Raw genomic sequence first — 22,497 nt, forward strand, 5'->3', positions numbered from 1 at the left:
TTTGCTCTGCACAAGTATCAAAGATAACAGCAGGGCTGCTTTAAAAATGTTTCCAGGTTCCTTCCTAAGTTATCATCACAGAATTAATTTGATACAAGTTTGGTTTTAACACCCCATCTGCTGCACCAAAGAGCCGAGTCTTTTGGCGTGACTCGATGGCTGAAGCCGGGCCCGTCCGTGTTCGACGTCGAAGTTTCTGCTCTGTGGTAGCAGAGAATGAGTAAACCCCGGGAGGGACCAGACCTGCTCAGAGCAGCCACGGCCCCAGGCACAGCAAAGCCCGTGAGAGCCATCTAGTGACTGACGGTATTTTGCTATCGTGCAGGTATACCCCTGTTACTTAATACCAGAACCCAGATTACGTTCTGTGACCGTGTTCTGATGGACATCTGTTAACATTTAAGTGGCTCCAACCAATGCATGTGCTCTCATCACAGCCATCAGGACGTCACCCACACCCTGAGCTCTGTTAGCTGAACACTGAAACACGACAGCAGACTTACCTCGGTTACATTTTGCAAACTCCTTATTTTTAAATAAACAGCATTAAACCCAGAGTGTTCTTTTAAATGCAAGGGAGTTTTAAATAGAGAAACTAATAAAGAGCTACTAAAAGACTTTGAAATAGGGAACTTTCAAATTGCCTAAAGCACATGGAGATAAAGGAGGAAGTTCCTCAGTGGTTCTAGAATATTGCTATACCAGATTACTTAAAACAAGTCTAAATCCCCCATTTCTGAAAAGAAAACCATGCCACAAAGCCTTTGAGAGCAAATTTTTATTAGGGCAGCAGAATGGAATTGCAGGAAGCCTATACCAGTACTCCTGGGTGTAGTTTCACCAGCATGTTGTATTTTGGATATTAAACTGCACGTTTAGAATTCAGCATGGCTTAGGGAACTGGAGAGAACAAGAGCTTGATTTCCTGAGTTAACATAGGACTTCATACTGCGATTTATTTTTCTCAGACTTCACACTGTGATTTATTTTCCTCAGACTTCAAGCATACAGCACAGTATCTGATCTGTCTTTTTCCAGAGGGCTGCCTACAAACAAAAGCCATCACTTGGGTTACACATCTCGTAGTTTAGAAAATGAACTATGCCGAACACACCCAGAGAACTGATGGCAATATCTGTCTTCTATGTGACCTTTGCAGATGAAATCGGAATAGCTGGTGTAGCGCTGCTGTAGGCCTGCAGGGATGGGCTGGAGCTCCTCGTGTTACACAGCCCTTCCAGCTCCCTTCAATGGCATCCGAGTCACACCGGTTCAGAGAAACGCAGTCTTTGACCTGAGAGGCTCACAACCAGAAAGTATGCGATTGAGTAGTAACGAGGGCAGCCAACTAGTGCTACAGTCTTGTTTTAAATAAAATCTCAAGGATGGCGAGCTTCCATGCCCACAGACATGATCGAAAGGTACAGTGACTCACGTGATGCGGAAGTTACACACTTCAGCTTGACAGATAATTTGGCATTGTTTTATTATGAATCCGAGCATGAATGAAACAAAATCAGTACCAACTTTCTGCAAATGAAGACACAGAGATGTGAAAATTTGGTAATAGACAGTGCTCTCACAAGCCTGAAAACACTCAGGAAATGCAAGTTTCCGTAAATAAGGTGAATGTGGTTTATTTACCTGCCAAAGAATCTGTCTAAGAACACTTAAAACATAAAATGTCTTAGCTCCCTAACTTATAAAAACAAAGTACTTTCAGAGGTGAGGTACTGGGCTGTCATTGTTTACACTAAATCGAAATGAAAGCTGGATGGGAGGGATGAATGAAGAAATAGCAAATATACAAGACATTAAAACCAAAAGAGACCTACTGCTTGACACACTAGTTCTGAAAGGTTGCAAAGGCAGAGGCTGTATTAAATCTGAATTTAGGAGTGCAGACAACCACCTGGGTACGAGGGATTTTCTAACTCAACTTCCTGCATATCACAATGATATGTGCTCCCTGATCCCTGTGGATTTGTGGAGATTTGCTTCGTAACCTACCCAAGTTCAAGAGGCGGGAGGAGGCGGCAGTTTGACTGTATGGCAGTTTGACTGGAGCTATGGTCACGATTTAGGCTGGGGAAGAAGTGGCGTAGGCAGAAAGCAACAGGCGCAGTAAAGGACGCGCAGTTCTGAGCAGAAAGGGCTTCCCCCTTCAGCATGTGCAGGGGGCCCGGCAGCAGCAGGAACACAGCTCTGCCTGATGAGGTTAGAATGACAGAATGAGACCTGACACACTCATTACATCATCTAACCTGTGCGGTTTCACAACACAGAAGCAGCAGCAGTGAAGCGCACTCCCTTACAGGTTAGTGCTCAGCCCTGCTCTCCTCCCATTCTCAGTCAGAGCTGTGCAGCCATTGGGCTGGCACATGGCACAAGTGCCATCCCATTAATACATGGATATTTGGTATGCATTCTGATGGAAAAGTGTTCCAAGATGGGCAGCAGTGCTGCCAGATTTAGTACCTGAATTCAAAATTAGCATCTCCAGATGACCAATTTTTAACTCAAAACACAGTTTATCGCTTTGGTACCTCTTGGTCCCCAGTTTCTGAAACTCTTCTGAACTGGCTGGGCTGTTGTTCTGTGGGTGCGCGTCCCCAGCTGCTCTGCAGAGGTGTTAGGAACAGAAGTGAAAGAAGTTTGTAATCACATTCCACTACTCACTCGCTATAGAATTTTTTCCCCAAAATTTTCCAAAAGCAGGACATGAGCCATATTTTAATTCAATGACGCACACAAAAAACTTGGGTTTCCCCATTTAATAAACATTTGGTAGTAACATCAGCCAGATTTACATAGGACCTGGACATTATTTCTGATTGGTTTTGTGGGATCTGTTGGTTTATTATGTTACAAACTGAAGTTAAGGGGAACTTGCAGCAAGTCCCACAAAGCACAGTGCAACATTTGGAAGGAAAAGTAAACAAAACTGCCAAACACTCAATCATTTTCTGCCAGAACTGGGATATTCTTTTCTAAGACATCGGCTTGGGGAGGGGGATGAAATCCAATAAAGAACTGAGTGAACTCAAGATAGTGGGAACTGCAGAAAAAATAAGTGACAGCCGCAACCTTTTCAATTTAAGGGCAGAATATAAGTCTAAGATATTTTTGATAAATTCTGACAAGAAAAAGAAAACAGCATACTTTAAAGTATATTGAAGCAGTGATTTTTAAACAAAGAAAGCAGAACTAGAACATCTTAAATTTTAATCCTTTCTTTACAGGTTACCTAGCCCACTTTTGATTAAGAAAACTGTAGAAAGTTAGTAACAGCCACAAGTTAACACCGAAAGGTGGCACTTGTCAATTTTCCATAGAGTCCTGCTTTACAGGGTGTCTCAAATGCACTGCTCCGATCTTCTATCATACGTTGCTGACACCAACTGTGTCAGGTTTTAGTCCACTGGTCGCTTTTCACCATATTTCTTTGTAAACTCTTCAGCGTTCTTACAGAATTTTTTACGGTCCTTAGAGTATTCTTCAGCTAGGTCAGCCCGAAGGGGGTGCTCAGGCTGTGGATCATTCACCAGTGCTATGAGGGACTGGATTACTGTCAAAAGAAGTATAAACACCGTCAGGCCAAGATGGTTCATTTTGAAAAAAATCAAAGTGCAAGCAAAGTTCCCCAGTGAGAAAAGAGCTTTAACTGCCTTTAAATGCATCCCATAAACCTGGGTATGAATGAGCCATAGCAATGTGCCAAGACTGAGTTCAATGACTGTGAATGAACGCCAGAAAATCCTATTTGTAAACAAAACTTGAACAGAGACCAAAACACACTACAAACTATTTCCCATGTAACTGGCATCTCATCCAAAATACTACGGCCTGTGTTTCATGGACAAGTCCATCTAAAAGGGCTTGGGTGACAAGGGGATTTCCATTGTGAAGCATTTTTCCTATCACCTGTCACAATAACACAGCAGTAACCAGAATGCATTTAGAAACCATTTCTCAGCTTTCCTTATCTACAATTCTTACTTACAGGGCACAACTCCTCCCTTTATTCTGAACTGCCAAATGCATCCACTGGCAGAGATACCCTGAGCAAACAGATGGGTAAGAACTACAGGAATGCTTTTCACCCCCCTGTGTACAGCCATTTCATCAACATTCCCCATCACTTTCAAAGGAAATGTCATTCTTAAAGTAACTGAGCTGTACGGGACACTCAGGCTGCGAACCTCACACCACAGTGACATTTATTGCTACATTTTCCCCATATACATTCCCCCAACCAATTAAAGCCAGACAGGTCACAGTGGGCGGGAGCTCTCATGTCCATCTGCTAAAAGGTGTGCGTGTAACTGGGCAAGCCTACAGAAAGTGGGGACACAGGAAATGCACTTTGCTGTGCAACAATATTAATACTCCATTTGAGAGAAGTTTGGGCTACCCAGAGTTAACACAAAGCAGCACCCCAAGAGTTTCCAAAGCAAGTGGAACGGAACTGGAGATCCAGCTGCCTCCTCCTGAGCTCACCCAACAAACCAACCCCCCCAGCTGCAGGGAGCTCCACAATTCAGCTACACCTCGGAGCCCATCGCTTGTTCCGAAGCTGCCACTTCGCAGTTTAACCAGATCCTCCCTAGTTTTGCAGGGTCAGTTCCTACAATGCTGGTCACTCCAGTAGATGCCAGGATACCAGAATGGCTTCTTTAAGAGCACTGATTTTTTCATGCTCATATTCTTTTCCACCCTGATCTGACAGGAATGGGGAAGACACCTCAAAACAAACACTCAAAATCCAGAGAAGCACACCCGTCACTATACTGCTGAACAGGAACAGTTCTTACCACAAGCCACAGCTTAAACTGCAACAGCTACCTAAGGAATTGATAAATGATACTAGCTCACTTGGCAGGAACTCGCCAGTCCTGGGCTTCTGACAACTGTCATCATATTGATCATTACTCATGAAATCGGCATCGATACCACATGCAACAATCCCTTCTTGCTGAGAAAAAACTCACTAAAGCACCATAGAGAAAGTGTTACTGTGTTAAGGTTAACACACAAGCTGTTGAGGAGCTTCCTCGATACCCACAGCATTTTAAAATGATAACATCACAAAGGTCTGTATTAATAGTAAGCATAAATTAATAGAAAGTACAGCACTAAGATGCACATTTAGTCCATGAAAGGCAAACTAGTAACTTACGCTGAACCTAATCTCTCCCTGTTCTTGACAACTGGCTATCAAAACCAAACACTTGGATGCTGCACTGATCACCTTGCATTACTGGAGTTCATGTCTCAGTGCAGAAGAGTTCAGAAGAAAACGGAACAGGCACTTGAGCAGGGCTGTAATAGCATTGTTGCACATTCATGCAACCATGTAGTAACAACAGATGCTGACACTAAAACAACTTCTTGAAGAAAGAGTTAAAAGACAGATGGAAGACCAGAAAACAGCAGAAATTGAGAGATTTGCAGTATTTTGGTACCCAGGGTTTGTTCCAGATTCTGATTTTAGCACAGCTTTTATTCACTCAGTTAAAAAAGGAATTGCTCTTTCTCAGGGAGACACTGACTACTTCCTGCATGCAAACCACTGTTTCAGCAGTTCCACAACTAATGCCACTTGCATTTCAAGCTAGGCAGACGTATGGTTCCTTTACTTCACAAGAGAAGACTCCTAAGATTAAACCAAGTGCCAAGGTGTTAACAGAAACCTGCTACATATTGTTTCCATTACATGCTGCCCAAGGATCTTTGTCCTGTATAGTCGGAATTAATCAACCACAAATGGTAAGGATCCTCACTGGTTCTTTTTGCTGCCCCTTTGGCTTTCCCCAACATTCAACTGCTTGGTCTTTACTGAAAGAACTACAGGAATTTTCCTATTTTATCTTTGTGGCAAAATCATGCAAACTGTGAGTAGTTTTGTTAGCACACAGAAAAAAGCAATCTTCCGTACAGCATCGCCTACTATCAGCAACACAGTTCAAATGAAAATAACCTTACAGAGGACTGAAAGAAGAAACTACCTCTTCCTACAGAGCAAAACACTTCTGTGTCACTGAAGCTCCTGCACTGAACTGCTACTCATTTGAATTAGTGTTATTAAAAAATACACAGTTCAAGGATGTCTGCTCTTTCTATAGGTAAAATAATAAATGCTTAATATCAAACCAATCACTACCTGACTGAAAACATGAAATTCTCACCCCAACTAAAGGGAAGCAACAACAGAAATAAACCCCAATTCGGATCTCACTCTCAGTCTGCCACAGAACCTGATGAAACTTTTTTCCTTAAAGTGTTTGAATTCTTATCCAAAGGCACTCGACACAGCAAACCTCACAGCAGTGATCTTTTAAGATCTAAGAGTTTATTTGCATTATGGTATCAGGTTTTGTTTATGAATCCCTAGATATTTCAAACCTTGCGTTCAAATCACTGAGCCACACGGCAGAGAGCGCTACACAAAGCCTTGAGGTTTAGGTCCTTAGGTACAGGAATGTCATGAACACCTCTGAACCATAAAGTTACTGTTTAAAAAGAAACAGGAAATAACCCCCTGACAAAATACCACCAGAGGTTTTAGGCACATCGAGCACACGCCCGTGATAAACTCCTCAGTCACGAAGAGTGTTGTGGTTTCCTGGAGGAGGCAGTGCCACGCGTCAGTGTCATCACCTTCAGTTCCAACAACAAAACGAGATTCCACAAGAGTTGCTCACAGCACCTGACTCATGACACAAATCTTATGACAATGAGTATGCCGTAAGAGCAGTGACCTGCTGACAAGCTTTACATTTAAACACAATACAAGCGTTTTGATACCCAGTTCCTTCTCCACATGGAGTCCTACCTTGGTCAGTTTTGGTTGCTGGCTTCCAGTTTTCAGCACTAATTACTGGCAGACAAACCTGCCCCTTTTCATCGATGTTAGGGTGATAGATCTTTGTTTTAAATGTAATCTTAGGAGGTTTGAATGGATATTCTGCTGGGAAGTTGATTTCAATTCTGAAGGCTCCTTTATCATACGGAGGATTGTCCTGCAACAGGAAGGCAGAATGTCAAGAATCTGGTATATTTTAATGGATACAATTAAGTAAAAGCGTGCTCCAGGCTTCTATCAATCTTCTAAAGGCACTTTTTTCCAACACATACTGCTGTATCTGTGTGTCAGGAAACATAAAAACCTATTTGGTAAGAGAAAGGCACAACAGCCTCTACCTTTGTGTTCACCCTGGAAAAACAGTTTACCACTGTTCTGAAATGAGCCGACATTTCTACTGGTAAGAAAGCATCCAGTCCCATTTACTCCAAACTCAAAAGTCCTATCTAATAGGTAGCTTCACTCCCAACTTTGTGTTCCAAAAAGCAGTGTAAACCTGTTGAGATACAAACAGGAAGCTGACAAGGAAAATTACTCTCTCTAAACCTAGCTATTTTACGTGTCTCACAACACAGCAAAGCAATTTGATTTGTCAGATTTCCCTGTATGTTCCGAGAACATTTTTGTGCTGACTACACAGAAATGTGCTGAGTATTCAACAGCACTAAAGATAGATATCCACTGCGTCTGCTGATGAGAACATTCTGAATTTGTACACAGTTTTAGCACCCACTCTTATCAGATCATTGTTGAAGGAGCATGATGAGAGAAACCTGAAGTAAGCCAAGTAGTTCTTCATGCTGCAACAGAAAAAACAATGCCCAGAATCTCATTTAGAAAACCTGTGAGACTATTGATAGTGCTTCAGATGCTAACTGCAGAAGAAAAACAAACCATTGCTACATGTAGAGCTTATGAAAACACCATTCTGCACCGAAAACAGTAACTATGGCACGAAGCCTGTCCAAACACTCTGGGAACAAGAATCAAAGGATGAAAGTTTCCAGTTAGACTGAAGCACAACCACACACATTCTTCATGAGCAACCAAACCAATCCCTGCAATCAAACCCACCCCAGGAGTTGAAAAAGGTTTACTAATATTTGGGGGTGAGGAGTGTTCTATTAAAATACTATTCAACAGAACACACTTAGTTTTAGTTTTATCCATATGGAGATGCCTGGCTGTGCATTTCTAAATATGGCAATGATTTCTGTGGTCAAGGAAAGGTAACTGTTGTGGCTCAAAAACCACTTCTTATCCAAGCAACCCTTTAGGTAGCTTTGGAAGTTTTACAAGTAATTTGTGGTGGTGGTGACAACTTCAGCAGTTAGTGCCCTCTTCCCCTGCAGCTCACTTGCTCTTGTCTCCATCACATAGTATAGTTTGTGAGGATGTTCACTGAACTGATTTGGGAACGGACCTGGCTTTAAAATGTCCATTTTCTGCTTGATTTTCAGTCAGAATAGTCCTTCACTATAACTCACCAATAAATTGAACAAAAAAATGTATGTAAAGAGTTGTTCATGTTTTAAACAGACAAACCAGAATACTCAAGCAATCAAGTTCCAATTATTTGTTATATTTGTTTTGACACTGACAAGGGAGAGAAGCAGAATCATAAATACCAAAACACAAGTGACAAACATAACATTCACTTGGAGTATTCTTGCTCTGCAAAAGTTTGTCCATAGCAAGCAGCTTTGCTTAAGTGACAGGAAACTCACAGTACACCAACTGTACCTGACAAGAACAAGGAGCCTGGGGCAGATAGACTTGTTTTGATGTTGAAATCAAACAGTGTACCTTTACCACAGTACAAACTACATAAACTATCTTATTCTACGGAATAGGAAAAGGAGTTGACAAGCTGTCTTCAATTTGCTTCTCAACTGAGCAAACACCCTTAAGAACTAACAGTGGTTCAGGAGAACTAAGTATGTTACACACAACAAAACCTTTTAAAGCAGTATTGTTCACAGCAATTCTGCATGAACAGTGATAAAAATACCAACCTTTGAATCTCTCACACCTTCACTAAGCAGCTGACCAACATAATGCCTAGTTATAGTGTAACAATTGATAACTGGTTAGTCCTGCTGAAGTAGGAGTGATAGATCTTTAAACACAAAGCAGGAACATTGTCTAAACTGGAAGCAGCATGTAAAACTTCAAAAGCAAAAACTAAACTGGCAACCAGCTTGTGCATTACAGCTTGAAGCCATCAACTGCAGCATTGCAACAGCTACAAAATCATGCTAAGACTAAAGCATCTTCTATAGCATATCCTTAAAATACTAAACTATACTACTCTTCGAACACTTACAACACAACAGTTAATTACTATAGGAACTGTAATTTCATGACAAAATTCCCTCTTAACTTTAGCAATCATTAGTAAATTTAAGGCTATTTCCTTTGTAACAGGGCCTGTTATAGACCACAAGGCAGGTATGAAGCATGGTTTACTGCATCTAAACACTTAGAATGTTGTGAACCTTTGCAAAACAACCAGTAGGTTTCTAGTGAGCAGAAAATGCTAAAATAGATGCTGTACACCACATATTGAGGATTTTAACAGGAATAAATATTTTGATGTTTTGCTTTATCATTCATATTTACCAGTCTTACACTGCTTCACAGTTTTATCAAAGCAGCAAACTGTTACACATGAACCACAAATATCCAAGTGGCTTATTAAAGATCTGTCACATTTTAATGTCAAATCCCGCTTGCTTTATTTGCAAGAGTAGCCTCAACCACTCCAAGGAATTCCTTCAGGGATACAAGTAAGCAGTAAACTAAAGGTGTTCTACAGTATTTAAAGGCCTAGCTATTACCTCAGCCTGCATGACCTGAATTCAGGAATGGCCTCCAACTAACAAAGCAGCAGCACTGCTAAAGAGATGTCTCAAGGTCTTATAATACAAAACCAGGTTGCCACTGGTTGTGGTTTCAGTGTGACCATTCAGGCAGCCCCCAATGAAAAGCAGAACCGATGCCCAGCAGTGGCACAGCCTCTACTGCTGCAGGCTTGGAAGTAGCTCACGTAACAAAGGGAGCATGGGCCATGACAGCAGAAATTACAAGAGGTGAAAAACCAAGTGACTTTCAACCACTGAATTCAATATACCAGATTCCCTGCTTTCCCCTCTCTATTTGACTGATACAGCAGTTATCTACTTCTATCAAACTTCTCTTACAAGACTGCAGTGCTTTAAAAAAAATGAATTGAGTTGTTTTGGCATTAATTAATGCCTAAATAAAGAGACTTCCGTTTAAAAGCTCACTTCTGAAAACCTAAGCCCTTTCCTGGCATCAAACTTTTTCCAGTACTCAATTTTATCCTAGAAATGCAGCCAGTCGATTAAAACAAATTACGGAGTAAACAAAATATTTAATATCTTTTTTTTTCAGATATTGTACTTTAAGCTTAATGTAATAAACCACAAACTGCATTTGCTCCCCACTTCCAACACCCTCCCAAGTAACCCAGTGCCAGCAGAGTCCACAGCGCTTGCCAGCTGCAGCCCCGTGTTGGACCAGGCCTACAATAAGGAAGCATCCAAGTAGGTATTGACCACAGACCTTTCAATTACATATGGATTTTTCTTCAGGCTAGTTGCAAGAACCACCTCCTAACATTATCAGTCTGCGATAAAACCAAACACAGAAGACACTCAAATAAAAGGAGACAGGGAGATCACACAAGAGGTCTGAAAAGAGACAAGAATGAAATCCAGGAGCACATTCCACTGCCCAGAGTATGTTTAAGATGCTGCTGAATAAACTTACACTGTATTTATGAACAACCCTGTGAAAGCCAGGGTTTATAATAATCAAAGAGACTGTCAGGGTGCAAACATTAACGGTCACCAGCAGCGCTACTGAGATGTGGATTTATGAGGTAGAAATGATCCTCAGTTTATTTTAAAGCTCATTGGAATAAGGAGTGATCTGTACTCACAGGAACAATAAGCCCTTGCCAGGTCAATAAATTAGCTTCATCAACCTGGATATTACGGAAGTTTTTCATTCCACATTTGCGGATTTCTTCAAGCTCCTGAAAAAACAAAGTGTAAGTTAGTGACAGTACTAAGAAAGATGCTCATGTTCACTTTTCAAAACACTCAGAGGTCAACGTGGGTTTCTTTAAGAAGTTTGAGGTTTCAGTGGTACAGCCCACACAGACAAGAAATGAAATGGTGCGCTGTGAGAAGTAAAATTCTCTGAGTCAAGGGATTAAAAACCCACTTTTGTGTGTGTGTGTGTCAGGAAAATACAACCCCACATTGTTATTACGATCGTTACAGACACAACAAAGTAAAATGCATTTAAAAGTGTTTTTGTATCTCAAATGCAAACCCGTGCCTTTGGTAATAGACTACTGATAACGGTGAGGCCCAGAAATAAAGCGTATCTTAGGGCTACATGAAGAAAAGCAGTGATTTGGAAGAATTCTTTCCTAACAGTTTAAAACAGAGATAAAGCCACTGAACAGGCCAATTATTTCACCTGAAAACTAACAAATTCTTGCATGATCTGCTTAAATTGATACAAACTCAGGAAAATATCAGTCTAAGCCAAACTAGCCTTATTTAGACCAGTAACTTTAGAAATCACAGCTTTATCTCTGTTTTGTACTAAACCAGTATATATTAAGATACCTCTTTTCATAGCTGTTCACTCTTGAACAGGATACCTTTCTGCTCCAGTCAAACCACTTTTGATCAGTTGGTGATCCAGGTATCACCAAAACAAGTATTTGGGCATTTTATATTTAAAATTATGTATAAGCCCTACTGTAGCAACCGCTCTGTGGGGTATTTCATGAGACCTAAAAAGAAACACCTCAAGGTTTCACTTATCCCCATCCCCAAACAGCAACTGTAGCCCTCTGCTGTTGAATTCAGCAGTTCTCTCTTCAATTCAACTGAATTCAAATTCAGAAGTCCTCTACAGTTACATACAAAGCTTTCCTGATGCTTTCAAAACTGAAGCACATGCCTGCATGTCCACATAGGCTAGGAAAAATGTTGCTTATACAGCAACACTGGAGCACTCTGCAGCACATAGCTCCTCACTGGGCGCTAGTGCGTTTGCAGAACTGAACTGTGTATCACTGATAAACCACCAACTACAGCAAAGGCACTGTGCCCTGAAAACAAAGAAAGATCAGTTTTCCTGCTATAAGTGCTCTACTGCCCAGGTTTTTTTCCTAAACCAGCTCTGTGTTCATCTTCGATCAAACCTTTCTGCATTCGACTGGCAGAGATTTAATACTTACAGTAATCTCTTGCATAGACTTAGCATCACAATAAAAACCCAAAGGGAAAATGAGATTTCCAAACGCACATGAAAAAAAACCCAAACCCCACATGACAGCCACGCATCAGATGAACATTTACATTCCCACCCACTGCACCCACGAAATCAAGAGCATACTCAGAACATTGAAGTTTAACCTCGGAGTCTTGGATGCTGAATGGATGCCCAATACAATCTTCACACTGCACCCAACTATTCAGTCTAGGCCTGTGGACTAATCCCCAGATTCCACTGCTGTTAGGTTTACACAACATCACACACAGTTTGGGTGGTTTGTTTTTTGGTTTTTTTTTTAGAAAAGGGTAAGAGGATTATCCTATTTCCTTAAAGCAGGAAAACATATTAAACCCACCCAATAATCCCATGAAGCACATTTACAGGGATACAGAGCAACCCAAAATACTCAAAAGAAAATAACCTTTATTACCACAGCTATAGGAGATCCTTTCTGCCCACTGAAACTGCAAATCCAGCCTCATGGTAGTGCTGAGTGCTCAGAGCAGCAGCTGAGGCAGCGTCTGACTGAACCAGACCATCTCTCCCATCAGGGTCAGGACATTAACTCAGTTGTGAGCAGTTCACTTCCTACACATACAGAACTGTGAAGTCCTGGCAAACCACTACTCCACAATATGTAGAAGGGATAAATCCTATTCCACACTAAATGTAATGTATCAAACACTGGGAACAAAATAAGCTATTAACCAGTAGGTATTTAAGCATAAATAAACATGCATCACAAGTACCTTCACTCTAAAACAAGGAAAGAAAAATGAGTTTGGACAATTTTCTAGTTACTACGTTAAAAACATACACAGGACAGAAATGTCCCCCACAATGTCCCAGTGGGAGTGCAGCTTCCATGCAGAACAAGTTCAGATGATGGCATTAACACTGCTTCTGGCCCAGAGAACTATTGCCCAGACACAGAAAGAGGGAATACTGTGATTCCACAATTCAAGTGTGCTATTAAGCTAACAGAACAAACTAGAAAAGCATGGCTTCACTTACAGGAGAACTGAACACCTGATTTCATAACTAGATTCAGGTTAAAAAAACTGGATGCAGAATTAAGAAATGCAAGAATCCAGCACAGAGATCATTCCAAATTGTAAAATTTTGTATGAAATTATGAAAATTGCTCCCCATTTTCCCCTCAAGTCCACCACACCAGAGAGGGAAATAAACAGTCTAAAGGACACTAAAGAACTAGCTGAAAACAATTCAGGACATCTTCCTCTTTAAACTGACCTGTGAAGCCTTTGCAGGAATTCACTTTCAGAATCCAGAAAGTGATAAATTACTTCAGTGTATCAGGACTATGTCCTGTGCTTCTGCTGCTGCTGCTGCTGCCGCCTTGGGTCCCCAAAACAGGAATAGATGGGGATAAATGAGGCAATTTTTTTCCTCCTACACAGGCAGGACTGCAAAGAGAATCAAACCTACCTTGGCAGAGGACTTGCCTGAACTCCATGCTTAAGACAGACTCCAATTCATTTGTAAGAGAAATCACTTATACCCAAAGTGTTTAAGATTTCACGTCACTCCCAACTAATCAATTCCATGTTAGACTTGCTTACAAATAGCTTGGTTTTCATTCTACTGTCCCCATAAATACAATGCAATATTATACCCATAAGTCATACTTTTAGAGCTCCATGAGATTCACCACTCACTATTTAAGCGTGTGAGGGGAGGTGTTTTGTTTTTTTCTCTGGCAAGTATCATACTTGTGTATGTAAAGTGTATATATATATATATATATATATATATATATATAATGTGTATGATAAGTACCCCATAGTAAAGCTCAAACTGCCTCAGAGCTCCAGAGGCAGACACAACTGCAGTATAAATGTACTGCTAAAAAAGTGAACGAGCTACTAAATACTTCCAAACAGCACAGATTAAAAGTGAAGGCTGCATTTAACATGGGCTTGAAGAAGTCCAAAGGGACAAAAATTATTTTATGTAGTAAAAGGATACAGTCCAGATATTTAATTCAAAATAATACTTAAAAGTCTAGGCAGACAGTAAACAGATTAATTCCTTTTCTTGTCCTCCACCCCTTCATTTCGTCAAGTAACATAATTAAAGGAGCAAGTGAGGAGCGTAACTAAAGGTTGAAGGACTGCAATAAGGACTTCAGTCAGCCTTCATGCCCACTGTTATCAACCTTGCACGTAACCTTGCTGCATTGGGTTTCCCCATTTGTGAAACAGAAAAGCCTTATTACACAGGCTGTCTTGAGAGGGGCTGTTTGCAGTTTGGCTGTATTCAGAGTGTTACGCACAGCACATGCAATGGAGAAAATGTTTCAGAGGTGGTGCCTGATCTCCAAGTACAATGCTGAAGGTGGTCATAAAAGCATGCGCTACCTCTCATATAACAAGGGTTTAAAACTTTGATTTTCAATATTGTGTAATCGTTTGTGCTGTTCAGAACAAAATTCTGTTTTTGAAATTGAAAATGAAAGTTACATCAGCTTAAAATGCAGCTGAGTCATTTAAAACCCTGCAATTGTTTTGCCCATCCACCTTTCAAGTGTTGGGACTTCTCTAACAAACCAAGCCAGATAGGAAGATGCAGACAAGCAGTTGTAGGAGTGCAATCCAGGAATATGGGAATACACCTGAGAGCTCACACTGACTTCAGTAAGCTTTGCATCAAGCTCAAAATGCTATTAAATGCCAAAGAAAAGCAAGTCTCCTGAAATACCTCTAAAACATGATTCTCTACTATTTATAATTTGTGTTTCCCTATTTATAAACACGCTCTCTAAAAGCAGCATGACAAAGATAAACAGGCTCCACAACACTGATAAGGCACAGTTTTACTTTCTGAACCTCATACAGAGAAGCGTTAAAACACCTTAAAACAAAACATGACTTTATCAAAACAAAGCCATAAACCCACCTAAAACGCAAAACAAATTCTAGCTCTTGCAAGAACTATCAGTAAGTTACCTCTGCAACATTACAACCCTGCATGCTCATGTCTTCTATTGACTGAGTAATTCTGCTTTTTGGCAAAGTATTTTCATTTGATTAAAAATCCTTTTGCCAATTCTCAGTTTCAAAAAGGGAAAACGAATCACTATTCTCACGTCTGCATAAGAACAATCATACAGTGCTCAAAGCCACATTTCCCTTCTTACTCAGCAATGGTGTTTCAGCCAATTTAGAATTGTTTTTCAAATATCAAAGTTGTTGAAAGCCTCTTTCTTTGAGAGGGCTTCGGTGTGCATCAGCCCCCAGCATACTGGGGATCACAAGCCATCCACAGCAGGTACCTGGGTGTGGCCTCGTGTACCTGGCTTTTGTCACAGAGTTCACCAGTTGCATAAATGTCTGACTGCAATTGTGGAAGCAGAATGAACACAGTAAGACTAAAACATCGCCAGCACACCTCACTACGTATCTGAAGCGTTATCTACTCTTCAAATCCGTTTCCAATTTTTAATAATAAAGATACTTCTTTAACAACTAAACCCAAGAAAACAAGAGTGTGGACTTTAGACACCTCACCATTACAGATCAACACAGAAGGGAGTAGCTCCACACACGGGACAGGACAGCCTCCTCCAAACACAACAGTTGAAGGTGCATCTCAGTACCACACACTAGTACACCATCAAATAAGTACTCCAACTATCCAGCACCGAAATAGCCTTCCCTTCACAACTACCCACTACCTCTCCACATAGTTTTTGGCTATGGATCTCAGCTGGAGAACGGCTTGTTTTACATTAGCGGGTGGCAACTGTGAAAAGCATTTCACTGAAATCTCTGGTATGTCTCTTGGAGATCTATGTTCCCAATCATACATGTTTGGAGACAGTTTGCTTTTCATGAGAAAGGGTCATGAAGCAAAGGAGCCCCCTTCAAAGAAGCAGCCTTAGATCCTTCCCTAAATATAATTACTCGACATTGGTCTGTTTTTACCTTGAGAGATCATCCATAACATATCCCTGACAAAGACTGCTTTATTCCCACCTCTCACATTTCACAAGGAGTCAAGATCTGACAACTGTGGCTCTTTGAAGAGGTGTAATGGTGGCTCACAGATCAAAACTCCACCTCAGATGTCACTGGAATATGATTCATTAGCTATGTTTATTGCACATTTCGCTAACCTAGGAGTGCTACTGGGAAGGGCACATCTCCACTGATTTTTGTGAATCAGCACAGAGAACTTCAGTTAGCCTATTTGATGGTAAGAAGCTCTGCAAAAACAGGCCATAAATAAGATATTTGGCCTAGGAAAGGTAATCTGCTCAAATAGACCCTGAGATAACAAGACAATCTTATTCCTGTTATAACTTGACTTCATGTTTAAAAGTGAACTGTACAAGCACAATGGTAAAATTGTGCTGCTTCTTTCACAAGGAGGCTCGCAAACTGAAGATAAAAAGGCTTTCACAAGCTGAAAAGGACTCCATTTCCATCTGGAAGAGGAAAGTTATACTCATAGTCCCAGTTTTCTACAGGCAGACAGCATGTTATTATGAGCCCACTACATGCAGCCTCTCTGAGCCACTGTGATTAACACCAATAGCTACGATGCATGACATGAGCCCCAAAAAAATGCAGCACTTCAAAATGTTGGCAAGACCTGAAGGAAATGGTAATAGTTTTATTTTATGTGACCCATAAAAGGGTCAAAGTTTACTCTCACTTACTGAAGACAAACTTGATAGTTAGCTCAATGAGAAGACAGCTAATGCTTATCCTAAATTAAACATAATTGAGTGACACACTGAAAACCTCTGCTTCCTTTAAACACGCATTCTACAACCCTGAGAAAGACACACCACAGACTCTTTCACAGTGCAAAACTCCACAGTGAAAGACTTTTTAAAGCAGGTCTGTGCATTTGGAACTTAAGCAATGATACTGAGTTGATACACATGCAAGTCTGGACCTCCGAAACATCACACTGCAGCAACCCAGATTACATCATCTGTACAAGAGCTCTACCTTGTTCCTGCCGAGATGAATGGCAAAACTCAAAGCTGTTCGGGCTGTGACTCGACTCTCCAAAAGGCATGAAGGTGGCTACTTACTGAATAGCCTTTACAAGTCATGGGATGCAGCACCTCACAGCTCTTAAGTGGCACAAAACACACACACACAACCCACAAATGTCAGTCAATAAAAATGAAAGTAAAGATGTAAGAGGGAAGCAACTGATGCCTCCTTCCTTCCTTCCTACACCCCTCCCTCCGAGCAGCAACTGCCACACTGTTTTTCCAGAAAAGAAGGAGGTCATGTTGTCAAAATCCATTTTTACAGTATTTTAGTGAAGATTAAAGCACTAACTAGTGTTTCAGAAGGACACTGGAACTGAACTGAGGAGCAGGACTGAACAGCAAGAGGCTCTGCAGATATTAAGAACAATTTTTGACTTTAATGTCAAGATTTTAATGTTCTGGTTTAAATTTCAAAAGAAAGAATGACTGGAAACATGTTTTTCCCCTACCAGAATAATAGTGATGTGCTTTTGGAAAATTAACACATTTGGTTCAAAACAGGCAGAAAAGCTGGCTTGCAAACATACAGAATGAAATGGCTGTTTACTATCAGAAACTAAGGGAAACCTCATTTCAATATAAAGCAACAGACACACTGATGAGAAAACTAAAGTTGTGACAAAACATAACAGCTATCAAAATGAATGCCCTCTCATCAGGATCCCTAAGAACAATTAAATTGTTGCTAATTTAATATATATGAATGACTGCACACAACGTATCCACCATTTAATGTTTAATCAGTCCATAGCACATTTTAAACAACAAAAATAGCTTTGTGAAAGCACCGCTGAGCTATTTGTTTCTTCAAAAATAACCAGGTTGCAATGGTTAATTATGTGCCTGCACAATTAAGGAAACGCAACTTCAACCAATCTACACATCCTAGAGAAATCCCACCCCATCGGGGCTCCACGTTCTCAAAGCCAGCTGCAAAACAGGTATTATTTAACAGATCGCCCCCGTATCTGTCAGATCCTAAGGCAGGGGTACACTGCACCCCACAGGGATGGGGTTTTAGTAAGGCTAAAACATCACTCGACAGTTGCAGGGCCTTTCCCCTACGTTTCACAGGACCAGCCTGTGAAGTTCATTGATTTACGCTACAGGCACTCTGCATGCAAATACTGTAGGGCATTGCCACAGCACTTTACAGATGACTAAACTTAACACCACTGTGTATTCACGTCCCAGGCAAACCCCATTCTACGCAGTTTGTGATGTTAACTGGCAATTATACACAACACATAGAATAAACTCGCATGCTTTGGGGTCAACGGTCACCATTTTCTAAAAGTATGTACTCCTCAAGCTAAATAAGGAGAAACACAATCCCAAGCCGTATTTCACAACAAACTAAACGTGCTCCTGGTTAAAGCCCAGCTGAGGCCGAGTTTATATTCACAAGTATCATCCACACTTCCGAGCAAACACAGCGAAAACAGAAACAGTAAGTACCGTGTCCGCAGTGAACGAGGAAACTTCTGAACCCAGGTCCACATTTCAGCGCAATAAACCTCTTACTCATACAAGGAAGAGGTCACCCTCCCATACAACGAAAACGAAATTATCTCTCCCCCGAGCGCCCGGGGAAGGTTCCTCAGCAAGGGGGGAGCGGGACAGGGGCCAACCCCCTCCCGCAGAGCGGGAGGACAGGGCGCTGCCCCACGGCCGGCCGAGCCCTCCCGCGGGCAGGGCCAGGGACAGCGCCGCGGCTGCGGCACCACTGCCGGCGGGGCGACCCCTCACACCGCCCCGGGCAGAGCCCCGGCCCCGGGCGGGGGCGAGGCGTCCCGGCAGCGCCGTTTCCTTCCCCCCCAGCCCTTCCTCTTTGCTTAGTCACCGCAGGAGCCCCCCGAGGGAGGGGGACGGGGCGGCCCACTGCGGCCCGCGGCAGCCGCTGAGTGCCCCTACCCAGCGCCGGGGGGCGGCCAGGGGTCGCGGAGCGCTGCTAAAGCACCGGGCGGCGGCGGGAGAGACAGCGCGGCCCCTCACGGCCGCGGCCTAGGAGCCGGCTGCTCCCGTTCCGGTCGCTCCAGCCCGGAGTGCCACCGAGGGGATGGCAGGAGGCCGCCCTGCCGGGCCGCGGCAGGGAACAATGCCCCCCGCACCCGGAGGGGCACCGAGGCAGAGAAGGGTGCCCACTGCCGCCCGCCCGCCGGCCCTGCGCGGCGCTAGCTATTACCTTCATCAGCCTCCTGCTGGCCGCCATCTTGGCTCTGCTGCTGCCGCCCCACAATGCATGGCGGCGGCGGGCCGGGCGCTACAGCCCTGCGCTTCCTGGGGCGGCGGCGGGGGCGGGCTGACGGGGCTGCGCTCCCCGCGGGTCCCGGCGGTCACCGCCCCGCACCGGCGGCTGCAGCGCTGCCCACAGAGCCGGGCCGGGCAGCGCCCGTGCGGGAGCACGGCTCCGTCCCGCGGGCGGAGGAGCGCGCCGGGCCGGGTCCGCCTGCAGCCTCCCGCCCCGGGGCTCCTGTGGCAGCCCGTCGCTGGAGGCCGGTTGCCCGCCTTCCTTCAGCAGTCGGTGATGTCTTTTGTCCCAGTGCGGTTTTAATCCTAGCGCAGTGCTTTAACATGCTGGCGTGGCTTGTTTTGTTTACTGGGCATCACCCCAAATTCAGGATCATTGTGGGGAAAAGGACACCGACCTGTAGTTGCAGGTTTTATCAAGTAACACACAAGCGTTATTGCTTAGCTTCTTAAAATGCCCTGAAGAAGGGGGGGGCGGAGGGGGGAGCGAGTTTCCAGAAGAGGCACCTGATCCACAGAAACCAGCCCAGGTACGTCCCTGCCCTTACCACGGCCAGTTCAGCCCAGCCCCAGCCCGGCACTTCCAGCCTGCCGGGTCCTGCCGCAATCTCCTTGAGGAAAGCGAGCTGTGGAAGAGGACATAATGTCACTGTCAGTGTTAATCAAGGCTGTAAATGGCCATGTGCTTTTTAGCTCTTTAATGGAGCTCTAATCGTAACTGCTCTCCGGCTCTGATCCTTCCCAGCTGGCCTCTAGCAATGGCTGCAGGGGCAGTTCATATATCTAACCACGAGTATCCGGTACCATTTCAGGTGCCCTAGGGTGTCCAAGACACAGGGCTAGCAGACACAACATGGGACATAAGTTACTATACGGTATGACACCTAAAATGCCACCCATGTGTCCAGACACCTGACTCGCTCCTTAAAGCATTCTCTGTGTACTCAGGAATTACTCCAAAATCTGCTCTGCTGATGCGTGGCCTTATTTCCCCTTTCCCCCTCCCTCATGTCACTTAATCATGTCCTCAATCTAACACTTGTTCTGTGAACAAGTCACGTGAAAAGGTTCTAAGCTCTAAAATAAGCTTTACAGACTCCGACAACCCGAAAAGGAAGTGTTATGGTTATTACAAGAGGCTTTCAAAGACTTGTAAAAACGCAACAGAAGTTGTTAATTGTAAAGCCCAGGATGCGATCTTCAAATTATCCCCTGACATAGCGATAGTATCTGATAACCAATATTTTGCATTAATATAGTACTTATTGCTCCAAAACTTAATTAACATTCGTTAATGAAGTAAGCTATACAGCATGTACAGGAACCAAGTTAATATTGCACCTGCTTCATATAGGGATTATTAAATAATTTGTAAATAATTATTAAACATATTTGGCGATCACGATAACTTTATTAAATATCTGAAGATTAGTACATCCACTTTACTCAAGAAAAATGCAGCCAGAGGAAACTGAAAATGAAAGAGGCAGAGAGCATCCTGGTGCAGTAGCAGAGAGCTGTAAAGCAAGTGAGAGTGCTGACTGGCTGCAGAAGTTACATGCTATGTACCCGTGGCAGGTACACACAGTGTGGAAACAGAAGGTGCAGACTAATAAGGATTCTGGATGTGCTGCTGAGATGGGATGCTGGTGGTGAAGATTTAAAAAAGCCAACATTGGATAAAAGGGCTAGTTCAGATCATATGATTCAGAAACACCTCAATCTGATACCATGGTAACTTGGAAGCACGGTTCTTACAACTTATTTTCCAGATGTCTACAAATATGAAACCCAAGCTGCTTCGGAGACTATACTGATTTTTTATTTGCCAGAGCTCTATTCATATCCTCATCCCATCTTCATCTGACTGCATAATTTTCCAAGACCACCATATGTCTCCAAGTATTTTCTAACCTATTTTTTCCCCCAAAATAGTTATTCAGGCCCACACCTGCACTGAGACACATTGCCACCACCCGCGAGAGACACAGCTAGAAGCACCACAGAGAATTCCAAATTGATTATAAGTAACTTTAATCCACGAATTTATAGCTTGTAAGAGAGTGTCAGAATTATCTGGGATAATTACAAATTAATCCACATTTCCTTTGACAAGGACAAAAGTACCACCCACACTACCACTAACAATAGCCCGGCCAGTTCTTAAGAAATCATTGTTGAGTGTAGCTGTCCTCACAAGTTGCTACTTCATGTTGAAATCCTTTATTACAGCAAGGTGTTTGAGAAGTTTACACAGAGCTAGGCATGTTTCACATACCTGTTGCCAGTATCCTGGATCCTTTCAGTCTCTAGTTTCAGACTGATCCAGAGTAGATCCCGTGGTGCTGACACTGGTGCATCTCCTGGTTTTGAACAAGGGCTATGAAACCATATTGCATCTCGCCTGGGTAAGTTGCTGGCAGTCATGACATGCTGTTGGTACAGTCCCGAAGAAGCAGCAGGAATTTCGTTTCAGACAGAATTTCAATATACCTCTTACTTCCCTGTAAGCACCAAGACCAGGTATTGGTTACACTGAGTTTTGCAGATGGTTTTGCATTTTTTAATGTGGTTTCCAGGTTCTGTCCATTCTTTTACTTGACTTTTAAGAATGTCCAGAATACAGGCTTTAGTGCTTATTCTGCGATACCTTCAAGGGACTGGACACTACATTTATGCCTGCTCACTCCCAAAGATAACTTTCTACCACATTTCCGCTGTTTTAGGGAACATAGCAGTTCAGCTTCAGAAAGAGAAACTGTGTGAGCAGACTTGCTGAACACGCGAGCCACAACAGTGCCCAACACCTGAAAACCTTAGAAAAATTTCTCCTTGCTTCTTTACTGTTATAAAATGGCCATGAAAGAAAACAAGATGTGAAAAATGACGGGGAGGAGGAAAGAGTAAGGATAATTTTGTTGCTGTATGAAACCTTGGTATCCTCACATCTTGCTTATAAGACGGACAAGTCCATACACCTGAAGAATACAAAAGAATTAGGGAAGGTAAAGCAAAAGGCAGT

The 22,497-nt window shown here is 42.7% G+C and overlaps 1 protein-coding gene across 3 annotated transcripts; it reads right to left on the minus strand.

The window, feature by feature from the left end:
• Positions 1-772: 772 nt before the first annotated feature.
• On the minus strand, positions 773-19,491 carry UBE2L3 (ubiquitin conjugating enzyme E2 L3). Of its 3 annotated transcripts, none has more exons than XR_013957925.1 (5): positions 19,411-19,487; positions 10,833-10,928; positions 6,836-7,022; positions 2,011-3,568; positions 773-1,530 (listed from the first exon to the last, which is right to left on the minus strand). XR_013957925.1 is itself a non-coding variant. In XM_080628465.1 (5 exons), coding segments are annotated over exons 1-5 (411 nt in total). In that variant the 5' UTR covers positions 19,438-19,491; the 3' UTR covers positions 773-2,619. The 3 variants fall into 3 exon arrangements, 2 of the variants coding, with proteins under 2 accessions (XP_080484591.1, XP_080484592.1); XM_080628465.1 differs by having other exon boundaries at positions 773-2,621; positions 3,470-3,568; positions 19,411-19,491; XM_080628466.1 differs by having other exon boundaries at positions 773-3,568; positions 19,411-19,473.
• Between the last annotated feature and the right edge of the window lie 3,006 nt (positions 19,492-22,497).

The sequence above is a fragment of the Psittacula echo genome (assembly GCF_963264785.1).
Source record: "Psittacula echo genome assembly, chromosome: 13".
Taxonomy (NCBI): domain Eukaryota; kingdom Metazoa; phylum Chordata; class Aves; order Psittaciformes; family Psittacidae; genus Psittacula; species Psittacula echo.

Excerpts from the sequence above, each read along its gene's own strand:
- UBE2L3 (XM_080628466.1), bottom strand. The coding sequence starts at position 19,437 with ATGGCGGCCAGCAGGAGGCTGATGAAG. Across the intron at positions 10,929-19,410 it reads CCAGCAGGAGGCTGATGAAG|GAGCTTGAAGAAATCCGCAA; the intron begins GTAATAGCTAGC and ends TTGTTTTTTCAG. Across the intron at positions 3,569-6,835 it reads AGCAACCAAAACTGACCAAG|TAATCCAGTCCCTCATAGCA; the intron begins GTAGGACTCCAT and ends TTCTTTTGACAG.